Here is a 23,524-nt window from a genome sequence, read left to right as displayed (position 1 = left end):
TCAATAATAATAATAATAATAATAATAAAAGAGTGGTTTGACCAACAAAGGATGAACCTAATACAAGGGCCTAAACTCCTTGATGCCTTGCTAAAAGAGGTATTCTCACACACCTGGACAAGGTTTTTATGGGTTTTCCATTAAATTGTTTCGAACAAATTTTTTCCATTAATTAGGGATCAGGGATAGGAAAAAACCTCATATCCGTAGATATCCATGTATAAAATGTGCCACAGGCATAATGGGGATAACTTAATGGATAATTGCAAGTAAAATCTATATCTATAATAAAGACATATTTTTAAAAAAAATGCAGCTATGTGGCTTCTAGGATAGATTCTCAGATAAATGAACTACTGCACGCACAAGCTAATAATCAAATAATTTTTTGATGTTTGCATAAGAAATGTAGACATGGTAGTTAGGAATTCAATGACCTTGGTTACATCTCAAAATAAACAGTGTTTCCAACTACTCAGCAAATTTTAAGCAGAAGAGTACTAGATAGAAAACTAATAGAAAATTGCTCCTCTGACATTCAATACTTCCTAACAACTGCTGCCGGATTGCCCAATGGTAGTTAACTACCGCTAGGGGCATTTAAGGACTTTCCATGTGTTATTAGGAAGTATTGAATATCATAATAGCAATTTTCAAACGATTTTTGGCCCAAATTAAAAAGTTGTAGTTAATTGAGTAAGATTTCTTAAGGGAAAATGCTACAACTTTTTAATTAACCACATTAGAAGCACCACACGCGGGAGGCTTAGAATGTGATTGTAATGTTAGTTTTGCTTCCTATAACTTAGGCATCAAAAGTTTGTTGCTTATTGATTTGTTCTCTTGTTGTCACTTGCTTATTGGCTTGGCCTCTTATTGTAATCTTGATTATGTCCATGATAGGCCTCTTAAGCATGTTCATAGAAGGAGTGGAAACTAAAAAAAGAAAAGAGCTGGAATGAGCGTGAGTAAGGAATTAGAAGGGCTGGCGTGAGAAACATTATCATCTTAGAGGGATAGTTTATACTATTAACATATCTTAATTAGTTGTAATCAACCTCTGCTATACTGTAATTACGTAGAGTTGCCCCTCTATGTGAATTATATAATCCAATATCTATCCTAATTTGGGTGTTTCCTATTAGTCCCTAATCTATCTATATTCCTTAACTTGTCAACATTTTTTATTTATTTACTTATAAATTTTTTATAAGTATTGCACATGGGAACCTAGATATGATGCGGGGATTCACCAAATTTTTAACACTAAGAGGATTACTCAACAATATTTGGTTTTGACTTACGAAATTATCAACCAAATGTTCAACCATGACTATAAATAACAAAACATAAAACAAAAGCTAAATTATAAAATAATAACATCAAATAATGCAAAACAAATGAAGGAATAAAAAATACTGGGGTTGAATGGATCGGGAGTTAGAACCCAATCCCAAAATCGGATCTTAACTCATGATAAGTTTGTCACATCAAGTTCCAAGAAAATCCATCGAAAACCAGCAACATAAATGGGTTAAAAGAAGCAATATCTGCTTATTGACGTTAAATGAGTGTTCAAATATTTCAATAATGCTTTTTTGATGACTTGAGACACACTTTTTGCAACAAAAAAAAAAGTTTTAGACGAATGGATGAAATAATAAGTAGGTTGTGATAGAAAAGTGTAGTAAAAGTGAGCTGGGCAAGATCTATGTTAAAAACAGATTGTTTCGTAAGTCCCAATCTTGAGCGAACTAGATGTAATTCCGACCTATAGGAGTATTTTTGGCATTTTAAGGTGTATCTGAGCAATTAAAGATGCTTTAAAAGTAGTTTTCTATTGTTTCTTTACTAAGCCCAGATACAAACTAGCAAAATAAACAAGAGGCCCAACCCAAAATAACCTTACTTTTTTGTTTGTCTAAAACCCTAAATATGGATTTTTTTTTTGTTTGTTGGAAAACCCTAAATTTGTTTCTGAAAAGTAATAAGCTACAAATTGTAGCAGTAGATTAACGTGCGGTGGGTTTCTGTTGCTGAGTTCTCCTCTTCAACTTCAACATCCCCAATTCTTTTTCATTTTTCTGCAAAACAATAAGTTTCGATTCAACGCCGTTTTCATTGCAACACGATGGTTGGAAGAAAAGCGGCGGTGAAGGAAATGGTTTCAACACAAATTGATAAAGGTTTATTCTTTCTTTCATTGTTTTATTTTACTTTTTTTATCTTTTCGTTATTGATTCGTCTCATTTATTTATTTTGATTATATTAGAGATTAATGTGGATGGAGAAAATAATGTAAAAAGAAAGAGCAAGAAAAATTCCACGGTTGTGATTGAAGCAAAGCAACATAAGGAGCAAATAGAAAATCTTCAGCACAAGGTTAGACCCATTACATTACATTACATTGTTGTTTCTTAGTATACTAAGATACCTGTGTATGCAACTTTGCTTGTTCTTATTTGAAGGATTCTCTTTAATTTATTGTCTGTTTCAGCTTATTTGCTTATAAATTTTGTTTAAATGTCTGAGCTATTTTCGGCTTATTTTCATAAGTTCTCTAAGATAGCTTATGAAAACAACTAATAGCTTAACAAAAACAATTTAACTTTATTTTATCTTTTTCTATTGAAATAGCTTATACATAAGTGTTTATCATGAGAAGCGCTTATGCTATAAGCTGCAAGTAAGCTGCTTATCCAAACAGGGCCTTAATAGCTAAATATAAGTTTTGTCCTTTCAAGCAATGTTTATCTCTAGGTTGTTTACGTTTATATAATTTTATTAGAGAAATTAGACATATTGCATGTCCATAGGGTAGACGTAGACGAAGACAAGTAAAGGTTTCAGTGAAGGTTTTGATAATTTAATTCACATTTGCAAATGCTTGTATGTGTGAAATTTGAACTAGGTGGTGGTTGATAGGGAATTACCTTTTATATATTTATTGGGCTACATTCTGTTAGCAATGTTATTAACAACCTTTTCCATTGCAGGACGAAGATTTTTATGAGTACTTGAAAGAGAATGACCCGGATCTGCTTAAGTTCAGTGATGACGATATTGATGTATGTTTCATTTTAACACTTCCTATCTAATATCTGTCTTGTTTTTGCTTCATACATTAATTGAGATGAATATGGTTCTGTGATGCATTGAGCCATTGATGTGAGATGTGTATTTCAAATGAATGATATGCAGTATCTTCTAATGCCATCCTAGATATGGGAAAAAAATTCTTAGCTACTAAGCTTGCATTGGTTATCAATCTCTTCTGCTTCATACTTTTGTTTGTTTTGTATTAGGAAGATGTGGGTGCTAAGCTTGCATTGTTTGTTATCTTACCCAATATTTCTTTTTCCTTTTTTTTTCATCCGAAAAAGGTCATTGCAGTGGCTAAATGATGGGTGACTGGCTGGTTTCCCTTTAGAGACATGTTTGTGGCACAACACAACGAAATGTAAATTCAAGGCAAATGCTAACATGTGCTCTAAGGGCACATGTTTAGAAACTCAATAAAGAAACATTCATCATAAAAGTCATGCATTCAACTTTTAAAATTATTTTTTCATTGCAAAAGTTCCATTTTGTGTTCATTATTGGTAACCCACCAATCACTACAAATTTAATTTTTGCTTCTTGAGATTTGTATTTTTTTAGACCTATAGGCTATAAATCTTTTAGGTTAAGGTTATGGTTCTCCTATTAGATTTTGAGAAGACACTTGGGGTAGAGTCATGATATTTATTGAATCTCTTGTAAGCTATAGATGGTTTTACTTGAAATTTATGATCTATCCTTTAATCAAGATAGAAAATTTTGGACTGTGCTTGTGTGTTTGCTGGTAAATTGGTTGAAGAGGAATGCCGGTATTGTCAAGATTGCTCCTTTTTGCTGTTATGTTATATAGGATTTCACGTTCATCAACTATATTTCGTGCAGTGATCATAATTTGTAGGAAATCTCAAGAGATTGGTTTCAGTCTATTTTTTTTTTCTGTTACCTATTTGCATGCATTACTAAATTGCTATCAGTGTGACACTTTGTTAGCAATAGAAACTATATATAACTGTTTCGCTTCTTTTATCCAGGAAGATGTGGATGATGACATGGAAGATGGAGAACCACAGGTAGATGAGAAGGCTATTGAGCATGAGGTTCAAGCAAAGGATAAAAAACGTTCTAATAAAGTTATAACCACTTCTATGGTTGATTTGTGGTGCAAATCAATTAAAGAAAATGGGAGCTTAAATGCGGTTCGTTCCCTGATGAGGGCTTTTAGGACAGCATGCCACTATGGTGATGATGATGAGAATGATTCTACAGCAAAGCTTAGTGTAATGTCTAGCGTTGTGTTCAACAAAATAATGTTGACTGTACTTAATGAAATGGATGGAATACTAAGAAAATTGTTGAAGCTTCCTGCTTCTGGTGGAAGAAAAGAGATCATAATGGATTTGATGACTACAAAACAATGGAGGACTTATGGCCATATTGTGAAGTCCTACCTTGGAAATGCTCTCCACATTTTGAATCAAATGACTGACTCGCAAATGATATCATTTACTTTACATCGGCTAAAATATTCTTCATTGTTGTTGGCTGCTTTTCCTTCGCTCCTAAGGAAATATATCAAGGTACAAATAGTTCATTGGTCACCTCATCATTGTTCACTACAAAATTCATAGATGAGCATTAGTACTTTAAAGTTTGTGGCTCTGTACTGAATATGTCTTCCAATGCTTGGTGATTGTGGCACCATTCGGTCTTGTGCAGTAATTGATTAAAAAGCTTAATAGATGGACAGAAATCAACTAAATTTTTCTGAAATCTGGATCATATAAATGATACATTTTTCCGTACTCGAACAAAATTAAGAATAGTATCATTCGGTAAACTTGCTGTTGCATGCAGTTTTTTTCCCTTGTAAGTATATACTTCTGGTAATGTGAATGAAAAGGCTTCAATGCAAAGAACATTTGTGACTTGCTAGGACATAACTTAACATATGTCTATTCATTTGGTAAATTACTTTCTTGTTGAAATTATCAGGTGTCTCTTCATTTCTGGGGTACTGGTGGAGGTGCCCTTCCTGTTGTTTCGTGTCTATTCATGAGAGAGTTGTGCATCTGTATTGGATCTGGCTGCATAGATGATTGCTTTAAAGGAATATATAAAGCCTATGTTTTGAATTGCCATTTCGTAAATGCTGTGAAACTTAAACATATTCGTTTTCTTAGCAACTGCGTCATTGAACTTCTCGGAGTGGATCTTCCGACTGCATATCAACACGCCTTCATTTTCATTCGACAGTTGGCCATGATTTTAAGGGATGCACTTAATACAAAAACTAAGGTGCTGTTTATTTGTTCACTATATGTTATTTTCTTTCTTGTAACTGTAAGAAGTGCCTCGTAACATTTTGCTGCTAGAGGGATACAATCAATCACCTGGAACCAATCCTAACAATTGATCTATCCTGACTTATGAGCTTGACACTTCCGTATCTCATTAGTAATGAGTAAAGGAAATGTGACCAGACATTCCTTGATAGATTTGTTTTATTCGTGTTTGATTGGAGCTTTTCACTAATCAAAACAAATTGTTTGTGCATTTTTGACAATTTTATTTTATGGTTCTTACGTTGCTCTTCTTCGTCTGAATGTTTTCTTTAGGAAGCTTTTCGCAAGGTTTATGAATGGAAGTTCATTAACTCTCTTGAGCTTTGGACTGATGCTATCCGTGCTTATAGTTCACAATCTGACTTTAAGCAACTTGCATATCCACTGACCCAAATAATTTTTGGAGTAGCCCGTCTAGTTCCCACGGCTAGGTACTTTCCCCTTAGGTTGAGATGTATCCGGATGTTGAACCAGATTGCTGCTTCTACCCATTCTTTTGTACCAGTATCTATGCTCCTTTTGGATATGCTGGAGATGAAAGAGTTGAATAGACCCCCTACAGGAGGCATTGGCAAAGCTGTTGATTTACGCAGCATATTGAAGGTACTCGTTACTTGGTGAAATTGTGCATTTGTTGAAAACTTTAAATCCACCTAACCTTTTAAAGGTATTCTTGCATATTAGGTTAGCAAGCCAACTCTTAAGACACGGGCATTTCAAGAGGCTTGTGTTTTTTCTGTGGTTGAAGAACTTGCGGAACACCTAGCACTGTGGAGTTACTCTGTTGGGTTCATGGAGTTGTCTTTTATTCCAATTGTGAGGTTGCGCAACTTTTGCAAATTGACCAAAGTTGAAAGGTTTCGAAGAGAAATGAGGCAGCTTATTCGCGAGGTATCTTATTAAAAAGATCATAAACCTTTTATGTTTTACTTTTATCATTGGCATGCATCAGATTTTGTGGCATTCGTCTCTAATATTTAATTTTCCACACTCAGATTGAGGCTAATGTCCAGTTTGTGAATGAAAAGCGCATGTCGATTTCCTTTCTACCTAATGATCCTGCGGCATCATCTTTTCTTGAGGTTTGCTCAGATTTTCTCTTTACTTTTGAGGAATGAGTGAGAGTATTGATTGTTTCCTTGTTGGATGTTGGTTGACCTTTTTCATTCATTTGTTTACTTACATTGTAGCCTGCTCCATGTTTCAATTCTTCCAAGCTCTCGGCTACCTGCATAAAAACTTTTTTCCTTAAGCAAATAAACTTCTATAGGTTGTTACTTTATTACTGAAGACCAATGAAGTGACTGACGATGCTATTAAGTTATTTCATTTTGGTCTATATATCTGGCTAAACACTATCGTATGGTGGGAATTGAATGAAGTCATTTTATTGATGTTTAATGTTTTTGTGTTGCCATTTTCTTTTCCTTTATTTTATTATATCAAGTGTGTATAGATTATCGTCCCACTTATTTCACGCCTCAATGTCACTTTACTTTAAATTAAATGCCCATTTATATTTGAGAATTGTAAACAGTCAACTTGATTTTGATAGGATGAGAAGAAGTCAGCCTCTAGTGCACTATCAAAGTATGTTATAACACTCCGCCAGAGAGCAAAACAAAAAAACGACTCATTAAAGGAATCCAGGTTTGAATTTTAAATTCACCTCCATTCTCATGGATTACTGTGTCCAACATGCATACATCATTATCATATATGTTTCTTATATAACTTAAAAAATTTCCAGTGTTCTTGTTGGAGAAGAATCCTCTGTTTTTGGTGATGAAGAATCAGCAAGTGATGAGGAGGATACTAAAGAGAATGAGGATGCCAAAGAGAACGTGGATGGAACTGCTGCATTTAGCTCATCCTGGTTACCTGGAAATGACAAGTATTGCTCTTTTTCTTTGTTCATCTTTCACTGACAAACCCAGCTGCATACACAAACACACGTACATTCGTGCACATACTACACGATGACATTAACACAAATTTCTTTTTACTTTTTATCTGAGGAATGCTTTGCTTTCAGGATAAAACAACAGCCTACTGAACCAAAAGGAAAGAGGAAAAAGCATAAAAAAGAAAGAACTGCCATTGATGATGATGTTGTGGAGGACTTGGTACTTAGTTCTGATGAAGATGAAGATTTGCCTTCAAGCGACAGCCCTTCTGCCGGGAAAAATGCCGATGTTGATCATCATTCATCTCCAAAACAAAACCGCAAGACAAAGCATAAAACAAAAAGGTTGAAAAGGAATAAATCTCACACCTAAGGGAAAAGTGATATGTCTACTTTGCAATCTCTATATCTTCTTCATCGACAGAACAACCTTTATCTCTATTCGAACTTTTATTGGGTTAATGAGAGAAAAGTTTTGTAGTTTTATAAGAAATTGTTTTCTATTTTACCTTGGAAGTAAAGATTATTGACATATCTAAATGTAATGGCGGCGGCTGCAATTATATTTTTGTTTACTGTTCAATTGTCAAGGGAAAATGTACTTTTCCCGTTGTAGCGATATGCCAAAAACAAAAGTTATATGATAATCTCTTTAGCGTGTAAGCTGGTAGGAAGATTGACAATTATTATGAGAATTCAATTTCAATATCAGGTTGAGCTTGCTTGAATTTTCCTCCAGACCAAGTTGCCCCTGATATTTGTATTTTGGACTGTAGATGATAATTGTCTATGTAGCTCTCCTACAAACTCCTCTTTTTTTTTTTTTTTTTTTTTTTTCTTTCACACTTTATCTCTTCCAGAAACAATTTTTTCAATCAAAATTATTTTTCTAATTTGCATTTAATTTTTTTAACAATTTAACATTTCTTTCTCGTTATAGGTAACAAAAAAAAAACTGTCTAAAATAAAACACTTGAATTTTTTAAATACATGATTATTATAGGTAACAAAAGTATGTTTAAAAAAAGTAACAAACTTGAAATTTTTCAAATACATGATTAGTTAATTTTATTGTGAAAGAGTATAATTGACAAGCTATACATTAAATATTAAATATGTTTTTGGTCCCTATAAATATACCAATGTTTTGCTTTAGTCCTTCTAAAAAATTTCTTCGACTTTTAGTCCTTGTAAAATTATGAATTCCACGTCCGAGTTTACTTAAAAGGAGAGACCAAAAGTGAAGATGAAAAACTTTTAAAAAACTAAAAATAGAAGAAATTTTTTAGAGGGATTAAAGCAAAAAGTTGGTATATATAGAGACCAAAATATATATTTAATCCTACACAAAAAGATTAAAATGATAGTTAAATAGCATTAAATCAAGCTTAAAACGGCAAAAAAAAAAACGGAGTGTATTTTGTAAGAAATGGTTTGGGAATTTTTTTTAATGTTGCGATCAAATTTTCTCTTTTTAACCATTTTAAAGTGAACCAAATTATTTCTTTTGAAATGATATCTTCTTAAAATAATGATTGTGGTTCAAGCAAGGAAGATTCCACTTTGGTAATAAACTAAAAAGAATATTTAAATGGGTTTCACGTACACACATAATTTATAATGAAAGTACTGATTAAGGATTGACTCCATTTGTAGTAAACTAAAAAGAGTCTTTAAATAGTTCATACTAATATGTTTTTTAATGTGTTTAGTTAGAAAATAAATAAAAAGAAATTGGAGAGAGCAAGATCACATGAACATGAGATGATGGGATTAATTTTTATCTATATTCTATCTTATTTTGATCGTTGAATCTGTTATTTATTTTTTTTGATGAAGTTGAATATGTTAATTGTTGAAGAGAAATAGTGTCTTATATAGTTACCGGTAATTAATAGGTACCCAATTTTTTCTTCCACCACTGAGGGTCTTTAATAGGTTGAGATTCTTATGAAATAACTGATACCCCATTGAAGATGCTTAGAGTGACGTCCATTATACTACATCATTTTTTTTTTGGTTACAATCTGCTACATCATTTTGAAACAACTCGCTCATTTTTTGCTCCAATAGGACAACTCTTAAAAACTCAATTTTAATTCACATATGAATAATAATTTAATTTATCTTAACCAAAGCAAGGGGATTTATTTATATTGGGTAACGATATCTCAACTTTTGCGGATACCAGTGAAAAAACGGACAAAAAAAATGGAAAGGCCAAGCATTGAAGGTGCTCTAAATTACTATTAAAAATTACTATTATTTTTCTCAAGGCCATATTTTTTTTGAGGATTTAAATTGGTCTTCACTCATAATTTAATAACCAAAAACGATTGTATATACCTCAAAAGTCAAATTATATACTCCCTCTGTCCTTTTCTATAGAATAGAATAGTTTATAAAAATCATGAGAAGAAAAGTTGTTGAAGTAATAAAATTGTCTCAAATGTGTGACTATTACCATATTATCCTTAATTAAATATATATTTAATGTTAACTTTTCATATACAAAGACAAGTTGGTAGTATTAATAAGAGGTATATTTGAAAAAAGAGTAATCAATGCATCTAGAAATTTGTATATAATTTTATATTCAGGGACAATTTTTTTTTTTTAAACTACTCTTATAAAAAAGGTCATAGGGAGTACGTTTCTCTTTATTTTCGTAATATTGGCACCATTCTAGTCATCATCTTGGATCACACACGTGATTATAGGCATGATCGTGAATTCCACTTTCAAATTTGGAAAATCAGTTGTCATTGATATTTTGAGTGATTTTCAAATGGGTCAACCATAAATCATTGATCAAAATGATTTGTAATATTGGTCTTGATCTTTACACCTTAAGTTGGTCCACCTCATTTAGAGCACAGAAAAGTGAGGAGGAGACATAGAGGGGGAACCTGAAGGTGGAGGAAGCACATAAAAGGGGTTAAATTGTGTTGACCATTTGATAAAGAGTTGCATGAGTTAAATGAAGTTTTTTTTTTTTTTTTTTTTTGAAAGAAGAGTTAAATGAAGTTATTAAAGAACTTAGTTTGTATCTTCGTAGCAAAATTTCTGAACACATACAATCCTTTATCAGATTATTTAACTCTATTGAAAGACAAACTTTTCAGAGTTAAACCATAAAAATCTTTGTGCATCTAAATAAAATGGAGAAAGAGTAAAGAAAAAGAAAACCACACAATATGTTTACAGTAGTTTACAGTCTAATCTAGACAACCTTTTATCCAAAAAGTTTTTCCCCTAGTAAGTCGATTACAACAATTTGATTTTGTATGGATACAAATTGGAGAGATATCTTATATTACTCTCATCTTAAGGGATACTATAATGATTCATATATCAAAGCAAGTGTGCTAAAGACAACTCGATTGATGTACAATGTGATCTAATAACTCTCTAAGATATGACATTGTAGAATGATTCGAGATTCATGTTCAAAGCTTTTTCAGATATATATTAACATTTTGCAATCTCATTTCTACGAATCTAACGTCGTAAGATATTCTTTGATCGACATAGTTTTCCTAGTATTGTGAATATATATACTATAGACTTTCATTCATACATTTTCTTCTCTCCTTTGTTAAGTAGTCATTACTTAAAAGCTTTTAGCTCTTGATCTTAAGTAGTGGTGAACACCACAGTTTGTGTTGAACACTCACACAAGATTTTATTTAAGGTCGCATTCACTTAATTTTTATTGGTGTTGAACAACACTTAGAGTTGGTAAATTGACTTTATTTGCATATTTAGTTATATTAAATATCAGCAAGGCTGATCCTTAGATATTTTGTGTCCTGAGCCAAATAAAATAATGGTGTCCATCTCTCAGTCATATTATTATAATTGTTTCGTTTGTGCACAATGATAGAGCTTGAACAAAAAACTTGGGCTGTCAAAGTGAAGATAAAAAAATTTAAGTTATAAATTTACAAAAGAAAAAACACTAGCAGATGTACATGTACAACCAATCAATAGGAATAAAAACACCATCCTTCATATGCAACAAATAAATCTTAAAAAACATCACAATAAACAATACTAGACAACACCAAAAACAATTTTCATAAAAACTGACCAAGTATAGATCCTAATAAACGACTAAATTCATTCTTTTTGTTAATATGAAATGATCTAAAAAAATTGATAACTTAAATCATGCTATGAAACTGGTCATTACAATATTTAGTATTGTAAATTGCTTATCGACTTGCTTGAATCAATTAACAAAGGAGAGCATTTTAGCAACCTATCACACCTCATTAAATGCATATTTTATTAATTAGAGAAACAATAGAAACACAACATATAAATCATTTATTTTTAATTAAAAAATTAATTATGAAAATTAGTTAAATCACACAATTATTTTTCTTTCATTATTATAAAGTAAACATGACTCTTAGAGTCATGCGTTTCAATCATAAAAAACATCAACTATTTCTATGAATCACCCATATATCTTGCAAATAATACATAACTTTTTCATTTTTCATGTATTAAGTATGATTTTTTGAGCCATGCAAAACTTTCTCATCTTTCATGTATTAAGTATGACTTTTTGAGCCATATATGTCATGTGAGAATAAATATTATATACATTAGAAATACAACGTGATTGTAAGTTTTAACCCCTATTATATTTCTGTATTATGTGTCTACTGTCTATCAAAAATGTATTTAAACAACCGGATAAAATTTTGTAACATTCTATTATTTTATGGATAAATTATAAATGACATCAGTTACCACTTTAAATTTAGACGAAAATATCAACAATGTTAATTATTTCTATGATATCTCATTTGTCTTCATCTATTTTTTTATTGCCCCTTATATATATATATATTAATGTATGCTTTTATGAAAAAATTAGCATTACTTTAAATATTTAGACATGTATATATTTCTAAAAATATTTTGTATTGTCCCTTATACCTATTAATGTATGCTTTTATAAATAAACTAGTTACAAACCCGTGCTTCGCACGGGTTGAATAACGTATCTTGTAAAAAAATTGTTCCAAATGAAAAATGAGCAAATTAATGAATATTGCACAAACTCGGATATTCTAAATAAATCACTTTTACTGTATTTTTAAAAAACTTTGTTATAAAGGATAAATGGGCAAATTAAGAGAAATAGCTGCATTTTTCTAAGAAATTGACGTCGTTCATAAATGTGAAAATCAAGCAAGCATATTGCACAAATCTCAGCTATATGTACATTTCTAAAACATTTACCAAAGCATTATAAAGATTTGCTGTAGGAAAAGAGCATGTTCTATTTTGTTCAAGAGATTAGGAAAACAACATTATAATTAACATGATACTAATTGGAACCAATGAAGGAACCAACAATGTGCAGATTAACGTTACATAATAGTTAGGTTTATAAAAGAAACTGCAAGTGTCATAGACTAACCAAAAAGGGATTTTTGCCAATATTTACATCAGACAAAATGAAAAGAACAAATGGCATCCCAAAGTCAAGATAGTTTACGATTACAGTCCAAAGCGATACGCCAAAATAGTAGAAGTTCAAATAGTTCAACGGCAAAGATCTACTTTGGAATAACTCAAACGTGCAAGTTCTTCAGTGACTTTTCGAGATCAAAGATGAGCTTACCACTTTCTTCCATCACACGTTCTCTACAGAAATTGAACCACTGCCCACCCAAGTATTTTTCATAGCTTGCTCTTTCGGCGGTAATGAGGCGACACTTATACTTTCTATGCGTCTGGTCATCAATGAGAGTGATTGTTTTGGGCTTTTCTTTCAAAATTGTTCTTGACACCTCGTTTGAGAAATGCTAAACAGAGAAATAACTGCAATATTAGTCTAATGCATATTAACATGGATAAGATGTATGCGAATATAGTTACATATAATTTATAAAATGAAGGTAGCATAACTGATTTTAAGCTAAAGAAAATGTACCATGACTTCTAATTTATATTCCTATAAGTCTAGATAAATGCATGCATGTGGATTATATGTACCCCGTTGGCCAATTAACATTGTTGAAACAAATGAAAATTTAGCATCACTCACGCATGTACATTTATAGCTAGCACCATTTGACATTGATGTCTTCGAATATTTGGTGCAACTCTCATAATACCATCCAAACTGGTTAGGATTGAATTTAGTTTTTTCCAAATAGTGATGTAGTATGTATCCTAACACAAATTATGCACATGAAATAAAGAATAATGCAATATGTATTTTTAATTTGTGCGTAAAAAAACTCAAAGCATGTTTGTGCATAAAAAAACAGACCTTGACTAAGTTTATAAATTCAGCAATTGGCCTAACTTGAGACAGATTGAAAAAATCGTCGTACGAAGTACGTTGAGAAGAAGTCGAACTCTGACTTAAGTTCTGACTGAAGCTTTGACTCTGAGCTTGAGAAGTGTTAAGGTCACGACAACAATTCAAGAAACATGGTCAAAAAATAATCAAATCAGATTGTGAAATAATAAGTTACTCTAACATTGTATTGTGAAATCATAATGCAAACTTACTAAGTCTTAAACTTCTCAACAATTGTATGATGTAGGTTGATGAGCAACCTCAAACCTGACCAATTGTTACATATATTTGGGTTGCCATTGGCTACAAAATGGAAGCAAAGAACTCAAAGTAAATAGATGGTAAATGATAAAGCTACAAAGTATTTTTTCAATAGTGTTACATCAACCATATTCCCGCTGGATAAGGAAATACATCTTTCAGGTCATTATCAAACTTTAAAAAAATACTGTCATCTGATGCTGACAAATTAGAAGATAATACATTTTATCTTTCAACACAATGTTCGTACATGGTTTCTTTCCAGTCCCAATTGGTTGTCTTGACAATCTCATGAAGAAACCCGATGATTTCTTAAAAAAAAACATCTATAAGAACATTATAATCGGAGAAAACACAGAAATAAAATAAAGCACATAATTATATCATAAAAAACGTCAGTTTTGAATTTTCCATCTTGAATTTCCTTAAATGACTTCAAGCAAAATTCATGAGTAAGAACGTTAGTTAACTTGTCATATTTCTGCACCTTTTTACCAGAACCAAAAACAACCTAAAAAGGATTAAATGCAATGTCATTATCAAACTCATGACAATTATACAAAGTATAAGTCTTGTTTTCCTCGATCAAAGTCTTCCAATGCTCCAATTCTCTATATCGAGTTATTACATGAACTCGATCACCCTAAATCCAAGAAAGAAACCAAAAAATATAAATAAATCAAAATGTACACTAATAAGTAACATTGATAAATCAGAAAGGAAATTACAACAAATCTTAACTAACTCATCTAACCTTTGCATCACAAATAATGAGCTTCATATGTTGATTCTCATTACTACCAGTCACAATCCAAGAATCTAGCACTCCAAATCCTATTTTCCAAATGTCCAAATCATTTTTGAGATCCTTAATGTAGTCATAATCCATTGACATTGAAAGTCCTATACGGAAATACAATAATACATCATTTAATTTTATTCCCTTTGTTCATTCTGATATAGAAAGAAGCTAACATATTTCTATGTGATCAATTTTTGTATTATCAAATCAACCTGATCTTAAATGCACAAATTTATGTATCATCAATTTTCTAGACCTCAATGATATGACCAAAACAAATTTACACCAATCAACTTTCTTACGGCTCAATGATATAGGAAAGAATAAACCAAATATGAAAATTGTTACAGCTTTAGGATTACTCACAAAAACAAAAATATCCCACATGCATCATTTTTTTCAACTACAGTACCAGAAGCTAAAATAACAATTGTGTCAAAACCTTACCATGGCTAAAATTCAATCATCATGACACTATACTCCACATAACAAAGGAATATTTTTCTACTGCCATGCAACATAACAATTTATGGTACATAATCCACTAACAATTGAAAAAAAAACAAAAAACTAAAACCATTAACATTAAAATGCAGAATCGTGAAAAAAAAGAGGAAGAAAACTACCTATGATGAAGAAAAAAACTAAAACAGTGTCGAAAAATGAACCCCTCAAGCCATAAAAATCAGTCAACTCAAGTCATGCATGGTCTCAGAACCATGAAAAAAAGGAAGAAAATGACCTCTTATGAAGAAGAAAGTGAAACAGTGTTCCAAGTTGAACTTAGATACCGTTTGGCCAAGATTTTTTACGGTCTAAAAGTTACTTCAAAACAAAGTTAAAATAAAGGTCTTTAAGAAAGAAGCTAAAGTTGTTTGGTTTCTTTGTTTTTTTAGTTTTAAAGCTATTTTTAAGTTAAATGTTGTTTGGCAAAATATTGTACAAACTTTGATTTTTTTTTTTATGGTGTACGGGGTTCGAACCCCGGACTTGGCATATATTTATGCATTGTTCATATCAACTGAGCTAAGCTCACGAGAAAAAAAACTTTGAATTTATTATGAATTAACAAAATAAATAAAAAAATGTATAAAATATTTTCTGAAGGCTAAAAATATTAAAAAATAAAAGATATTGTTTTTTACAAATACTATATTTACTCAATAACGTTTATTTTGTGTAACATGAATACAAATTTGTATGATCATATAAATGACTTGTTAAATATTTGAATAGAAGAAACAATTTAAGGAGCCTGAAATAATAACATAAATAATATTAAAATAGTTGGTTTTTTCTATTTCAATTATACTCTATAACAAATTTCGTTATAAGAATACCATATTTTTGGTGTCTTTCAAAAATATAAGAATTTATATTATATGATATTATATTTGTTACATTGTTGGTGTCATGAAAACATATATGTTAAGTTTTTTTAATAAGAAAAAGATATGCATAGTTTGTTACAATATGAAAGTGCAATATATATATATATATATATATATATATATATATATATATATATATATATACAAGTATAATTTTTTTAGGCATCTATACCTTTTTTGAAGAAAAGACATCTACAATTTTACTTTTAATTAAAATCAAAATTTTATAAAAATAATCATATGCATTATGCAACGCCAAAAAAAATTATAAGCATTAGCGTAACAAAAAATAGACACACATAAAGTATTACTCTAAACGCTAATGTGTGTGTATATATTAGCGAGGTTGAAGAAAGAAAATAAAAATATTTGGTATCATTAAATGACAGCATGAATAAAAATATTTGTGAGGTTGTGATGATTAAACGATATTGAAATTAAATATATAAGTGATAAAAAGATAATAAACTCCTTTGAAAAGAATGTAATAAAATTAAATGAAACCTGCTTAAAAAAATTAAATAGAACGGTTAAAAAAAATTAAATGGAAGAAAAAACATATTTGAAATATAATAACAAAAAATAAAAGAAAAGGTTCCCAACGTGAATTGAAGAGAGATGCTTGTGAAATAAATTGTCCAGAAGTAGTTTTTTGAAGTAGCATTCAACAACTTTTGGCCAAAGCTCATTCCACTCAATTTTATACATTAAAAAAAGTATCTTTTTTAGTAAGTACTTAATTGATATTGTATTTGGTCTAACTTCTCCTTAAAAACGTAGAGAAGTTGGAAAAAAGTCGGGTCAAACGATACCTTAATCTTCCACAACGACAATGTAGAAGCAACTGAATTTAAGATTATTTTTATTCTTATAAAATAAATATAAAATAAAAAAGAAAATAATATAAAATAAATATAGAATTATGAGGTGGCACTCTCCAAGGTTAATGAATTATGAAATTACCAAATTGCCCCTCCTAGGGGTAAAATTGGAAATTCTCATGACATCAATTTTAATAAATAGTTAATAGATTAGCATTACTCTAAATATTTAGACATGTATATATTACTAAAAATATTTGCTTCTCCTTTAAAATATGGGACCTTGGATGGTCATTAATCTCAAACCGTGCTTAGGGCGAACACTAAATATGAGATATACATTTCATCCAAATGCTCTTGCCAACATCGTAGAAATATTTATTTTTTTAAAAAAAAAATATCATGCGAATATTTACTTTCTTGTTTTTTTTTTTACACAAAATATTTACTTTCTTGTTATAATATTTAATTATAGTAAAAAATTTGATATATAATATTATGCTTTTTTAAAAAAAAATTGCAATAATATTTTAATTGGGATCTGAATTATATAATTTTATAATTTTTTAGTTATAAATTATAGTACACATTACGGGAAAAATCGGTTAAGCAGGTTTGCTGATCAATTTTACAACGGTTGAATTGATCACTTGTGTATTTCATAACAAATTACTAGTGTAGTATATGTCTAATAATTAAACATTGCACAAATGAACAAAATTTTATAAATGGTACTAAAATTGATACAATTTAGGAACTTATTGATACGTATTCCATTAGGAAAATGATACTTCTCAAGAAAAATAGCTTCAAGAATTTTTCAAGAAATAGTTGGCAAATTTTAATTGGATGATTTATTTGTCCACTTCCTATTTTTCAGCCACACCTCCTTGAATTGTGGCAAATAGTGCACTGTGATTGGCTATTCTTTATTCTTGAAGAATTCTTGATGTTATTTTTCTAAAGATATAGCATTGCTCATTTCATTACTCATAAAGTATAATCCTACAAAAATATATAAGTTCAAAGAAAAAATCCATCATATACTATCAAATGTATAACTAACTATCATCAAGGACGAATTCATAAATTTTGATTTGTGGGGACAATTTTGTATGATTGTTTTTCGAACGCTAACCACGACGTTTGGCCTAACAATTCCAACATTAGTCTAATTGAGATAGTGGACTCAGTTTTTATTTTCATTTTTATTTTTCATTTTTAACATCATCAAATATAATATTTTTGTGTATGCGACCGAATAATTATTCAATAATTTATCTGTTATATTATTATCTATTTGATTTTTCAAAAATAAATTATTTAATAATTTTTTGTAGGTTCAACACTCTTAATTGAGATAAACCTAAAACTATTGAATAATTTATTATAAAAATCAATCTAGTGGGCAGCTCCCTCCAAATATCATAACCGAGAACCATGTCTACCTACTATTATCATTTTTATATTGTATAATTACAATATGACTAATAAGATAATATCATGAAATTTAAATGAAATATACAACTAAAATTTTAGTTTTATAAGAGAGTAGTGCAACAACAATGGAAGACAAGAGTTGAAAACGCACCTCCGAAGTCATTTATTGATTGCACATTTCTTTCTAACCAATTTTGTAATCTTCTTAGCAACCGTCTCCTAGTCAGTCCTGTCCATACCTGACTTCAAGATCCTACAAGAGGGTTACCTTCCTTGCAGTAGTAGCTTTTGTTTAGCTCTTCTCATCTTTTGTATATCTTATATAGAATTAAAAACATATGTTAGTAATCTTTCCTGTCAATTTTCTTTCCAAATTTTTGAAGATTTAAAGTCAGGCTCATCCATTTCCCATATGTCATTATGTTGTTAAGATAAATAAAAGTGGTACACGAATATTCTTCGTTTTCCGTCCAAATTTTTTTTTTGTGCATCACTTTTTTTTATTGGCATATAGAAAAACTAATGATCTACTTTTCAGATGTCATAGATGTAACAATATGTCAAGAATAAAAGCCATATGATATCTTTTTAAAGTGTAAGCTGCCAAGAAAATTCAATTATTTTGAGAAGAAATATTATTGGTCTTCGAATTCAATTTCAATGTTGTAGTTCAAGTTGAGCTTGCTTGAAATTTTTCTTCGGACTAAGTTGACCGCAAAAACTCTCATATTGCTTGTTTGAACTTTGGATAATAAATGTATGTGTAGGTTGACAATGTAATTTAAGTATGTATGGAATGTGAGTTAGAAGATGGTCTTTACTTTGCTCTCCATGCTACAATTATGTGGAGCCTTTGGAAGCGAAGGAACCTAAAGTTATGGCAACATAAAGATGAGACGAATGATCAAGTTCTGACTAGAGCGACGACTCTCCTAGAAGACTGGAAAGCCGCGCAAACCATTAGAAATGCAGGTGGCACACCTTCAACCGTATCTCACCAAGAGTCAAGCAGTCATGATATGATCCGTTGGGAAAGGCCTGCGAGGGGTGGGTACAAATGCAATATTGATGTCTCCTTCTCCTCCTTTCTTAACCGGGTTGGTATTGGAGTGTGTATTCGAGACGATGTCGGTGACTTTGTGCTTGCAAGAAGTTTTCCCCTCTACGTAATGTTACGGTAGGAGAAGCAGTTGGATTACACACGGTGCTGGAATGGGTATCAGACCTCCAATTTGATAATGTTGACTTTGTCTTAGACTCACAACAGGTCGTGGATTCCTTTCGTACAGGGGTAGATGATGATAGTGAACTTGGTTGTATTATTACTGCCTGTAGACATATATTCCATGATAATTTTCAAAACTCTCATGTAGAGTTTAAAATGGGGTCGCTCACGAATTAGCCCCACTATTTACGATAATATACCGTCATCTATTTGACATATTTTGGCTAATGAAATAAATTGTTATGCTTTCTTTAAAAAAAAAAGGTGGTTGTAGGTTTTGATAGCCGTAATATATATATATATATATATATATATATATATATATATATATATATATATATATATATCCGCGTGAGCATAGCTCAGTTGGTTTGGACAATGCATAATATACGCAAGGTCTGGGGTTCGAACCCGGCCACCACCCAAAAAAATATATATATATAATTTTTCTTCCTAACATAAATTGATCACGTTTAAATAAAAAAGATTATAGTCAATGAAATCAGTTGTATAAGTAGGGGTGTTCAAAACCGAACTGTCGCGTCATTTTTCGGAGATCAAGGCTATTTGATTAGCTTATTGACTCACTAATTATTTCACGACTGAACGTTTAATTTTTAATGAAAAGGGGAAAAAAGTTCAAACACCCCACATTTTGAAAAGATTTAGGGTTCGGGGGTTAGTTACATAAAGGGAAGGTGTTAGCACCCTTTATGTCCGTAGTACTCTACGGGAACCTTTTGATTTTATTTAATTAATGTGCTATAACTTGCTTATTTTTTTTTGAAAAAGAAAAAAAAATAAAAATTGAAATGATTAAAAAAAGGGAAGACCTAATTATCTACATTTTATTGATTTGGAAGGACAAGTGTCCTCTGCCTACGTACCCGTGAGGGATCAAAACCTCGTAGTTCGGGGTAAAAATTGACGTTTGATTGGTTGAGTGTTTTTTAATGTTTTTGAAAAAGGTTTTGAAATAAAAGCCAAGTGGCAAAATGGAATTGGTTTGTATTTTTTAAATTAAATGAAAATAGACTCGAAGCAGAATTAAATTGATTGATATTTGACTTAAGAAAATAAAATGAAAAGACGGTCACTTGATTTAAGATCAAGGTTTGTTTATGAAAATGTTTTTGTGGTTTTTGACACTATTTACATGTTTGTGTTGTTTTTGAATAATAGCTAACTAAAATATACACTAACGGAGCGAGAAAAGATAAAAGCGTAGGTACTTTGTGGTGACGTTGGATCACCACAAAGACCATTGACCTAAACTACAAAGCATAAGAAGTAAATCATACACCCACGCACACACACATGCATATAAGCTATTACATAAAACCTATTAATACATTCTACGGTCTGCGATAAAAAATAAATAAATAAATTACATTAAGGCCTATTTACATTCTAAGTTCCGTGCAGTAAAAATAAACGATATAAATATGCATGCTGATATAATAAACCTAAAATAATAAAGAAATAAAATGCAAAAGAAAAGGAAAAAAATAAAATAGAAATGCTAGAGAAGTTAAAAATGCATGAAGAAGAAATAAATAAAAAAATGCAAAGTGGCCACCAGTTCTCTTTATATTGGAATCGCAGCCACGACAACACTACTAGTTTTGTAAAAATCTGGCCACTTTGATGGAGTAGAATCCCCTCCAACAACTCGATGCAGACTGCACATTTAGGAACCGTACTGCAAAACAATGGATTAAACAAACAAACAAATAATAACTAGGCACAAACACGATGAGATACTTGTACCTACAGTAGCCGAAAAGAAAGATTACAATACCAAGAATAAAAGAAACACGAACAGTAGCGCATCAAATTGCTTTCAATGAATTGATGGGATTAAGCAGCAGCAATGAACAAGTAATACGGGACCCAAAAGCAATGATAATTGACAAATAAAAAGGAAAAACAATAAGCTGGAAACTAAAACTACGACAGCAAGCAATTGTTTTGGAATTAAAATAGAGAGCTGTTATAGATGGTAACTTTGATCCAGTACAATTCCATTGCTACAATTTGAAGGTTATACGCATGTAATTGAAACAAAACGGAACAGCTACACACGCATATAATTGAAACAAACGGAACAGCACGAGGTGCAGCAACAACAATGAAAATAAAAGGGACAAAACAAAAGGGAAACAAAAACAAAAAAACTTGGAATTATTAATGGCAACGTGAATTCAAATGGGTAAGTAAAGCCAAACTGAGATTAAATTTCTATGGAAAATAAGGGTTCTTAAACTATCATGTAAATTACGGCTGCTAAAGATTCAAAAGAAATAACAAAATAAAATTGAAACTTCAAAACTAGGGTTATGAAAATTGTGGTAACTACAGTTTTTTGGTTTGCAGGTTCTTTGGAATATTTGTGCGTGTCTCAACTTGTGTGCTGCAGGTTCAACTTATAGTGAAGGATTTGAGGTTAGGGTTTGTTGAGAAGGCAGAAAATTTTGTGGCTTGGGGAGGGGAAAACGTATCTGTTCTTGGCTTGGGAAAAATAAAAACTCTGTGACAGGCTGTTTGTATCTGGACCATTTTTGGACTTAACACTTAATAATAAAATAAAAAAGTAAAAATAAAAAGGGATAAACATGTATATATTTTTTTTGGATTTTATCAAAGAAATAATAAATAAAAGTAAAAGTAGTAAAAAATGAAAAAAGGATAATTATACAAGACTTAGACAATTGGACTTATCTCATAATAAAAAATAAAAAATAATGATAATAATAATGAAAAGATAACTATGCATATTTTTTTTGGATTTTTGACTTATCTTGAAAATAGAAGTAATTAATTAAAAACGAATGACTAATTAAAACAAAAATAGACTAATTAGAATTAATTGATTAAAAAATGATGGAAATAAAGACTAAAAAGAAAAAGAGAGAAGAGGGCCCGACTCGGAACCAAAAATGAGTTATTTTAAAATACCTCTCTGCCGACCTTTTTCACTGAAACATCAGAGATCGATCAGGGTCAAGCGACACGTGTCAATGGGATCTTGGGTCAAAAATTGGGGTATGACAGATGCCCCTATTTAAGTTTCTTCGTCTGGAGATTTGAAGATGGAATCTTTGATTCGATCGGAGCGAAGAGACTTAAATACAAAGTACGCCAATTTTGGACCTAAGATGCTATGAATGCTCGTGAAACGCTTTTATGAATGCAGGACGACAAAGATGACTTGACTGGAATGAGAAACAACAACGGGATACCCAAATTTGTTGAAGAAAGGGGATCCGACTCCGCTAAGGATGATGTAGTTTCACTGGGGAAAAGATTGTCTACTACCGTATTGGTTTGGGACGATAGCTTAATAAAGACAAAACTTTTTAGCGACACCTCTCGACCAGACACACTTGAGATGACACTTCTGAAAAGGGTTCAAGCTGTCATTTTGTCGGAACTAGCCACTTGAATTTGATTGAAGGTAGACTCAAGTTGTCCTTTTGTCGGAACTAGCCACTTGAAATTGATTAGCGACGTCTCTGGAACAGATAGACTGGGGGACGACACCATTGAAATTGATTTGATTAGTGACATCTCTTGAACAGTTAAAACTGAGGATGACACCATTGAAATTGATTTGATTAGTGACATCTCTTGAACAGATAAACTGGGGATGACACCATTGACATTGATTTGATTAGTGACATCTCTTGAACAGATAAACTGGGGATGACACTTTCGAGAAGATAAAATGATGAAACATGATGAAAGGTGAACTCAAGCGGTCCATTGTTTAGGACTAGCAGCTTGAAACAAGACAAAAAGGTAAACTCAAGCGGTCCGTTGTTTAGGACTGGAAGCTCGAAATAAGATAAAAGGTAAAGTCAAGCGGTCCGTTGTTTGGGACTAGTAGCTTGAAACGAGATAGAAGGTAAAGTCAAGCGGTCCGTTGTTTGGGACTGGCAGCTT

General features: G+C 31.2%; 1 protein-coding gene across 1 annotated transcript; it reads left to right on the top strand.

Annotated features, from left to right (window-relative positions):
* The first annotated feature begins 1,954 nt into the window (after positions 1-1,954).
* On the top strand, positions 1,955-8,036 carry LOC146959058 (Noc2p family). The gene is made up of 11 exons (XM_085740591.1): positions 1,955-2,186; positions 2,273-2,382; positions 2,997-3,068; positions 4,092-4,637; positions 5,053-5,355; positions 5,676-6,005; positions 6,087-6,293; positions 6,398-6,484; positions 6,958-7,052; positions 7,153-7,296; positions 7,438-8,036. Exons 1-11 carry the CDS (start codon positions 2,132-2,134, stop codon positions 7,679-7,681), a joined length of 2,193 nt encoding a protein of 730 aa, XP_085596717.1. The 5' UTR covers positions 1,955-2,131; the 3' UTR covers positions 7,682-8,036.
* The last annotated feature ends 15,488 nt before the right edge of the window (positions 8,037-23,524 follow it).

This window comes from Medicago sativa, chromosome 1 (assembly GCF_051527215.1).
Source record: "Medicago sativa cultivar Bolivia chromosome 1, Bolivia_mono, whole genome shotgun sequence".
Classification (NCBI taxonomy): Eukaryota; Viridiplantae; Streptophyta; class Magnoliopsida; order Fabales; family Fabaceae; genus Medicago; species Medicago sativa.
The sequence above is the reverse complement of the archived record's forward strand: the minus strand, read 5'-3'. Positions and strand labels throughout refer to the sequence as shown.

Bases quoted from the DNA above. Each gene is read 5' to 3' on its own strand.
- LOC146959058 (XM_085740591.1), top strand. From the start codon at position 2,132: ATGGTTGGAAGAAAAGCGGCGGTGAAGGAAATGGTTTCAACACAAATT. The intron at 3,069-4,091 runs GTATGTTTCATT...TCTTTTATCCAG, and splicing joins TCAGTGATGACGATATTGAT to GAAGATGTGGATGATGACAT. The intron at 6,485-6,957 runs GTTTGCTCAGAT...TGATTTTGATAG, and splicing joins CGGCATCATCTTTTCTTGAG to GATGAGAAGAAGTCAGCCTC.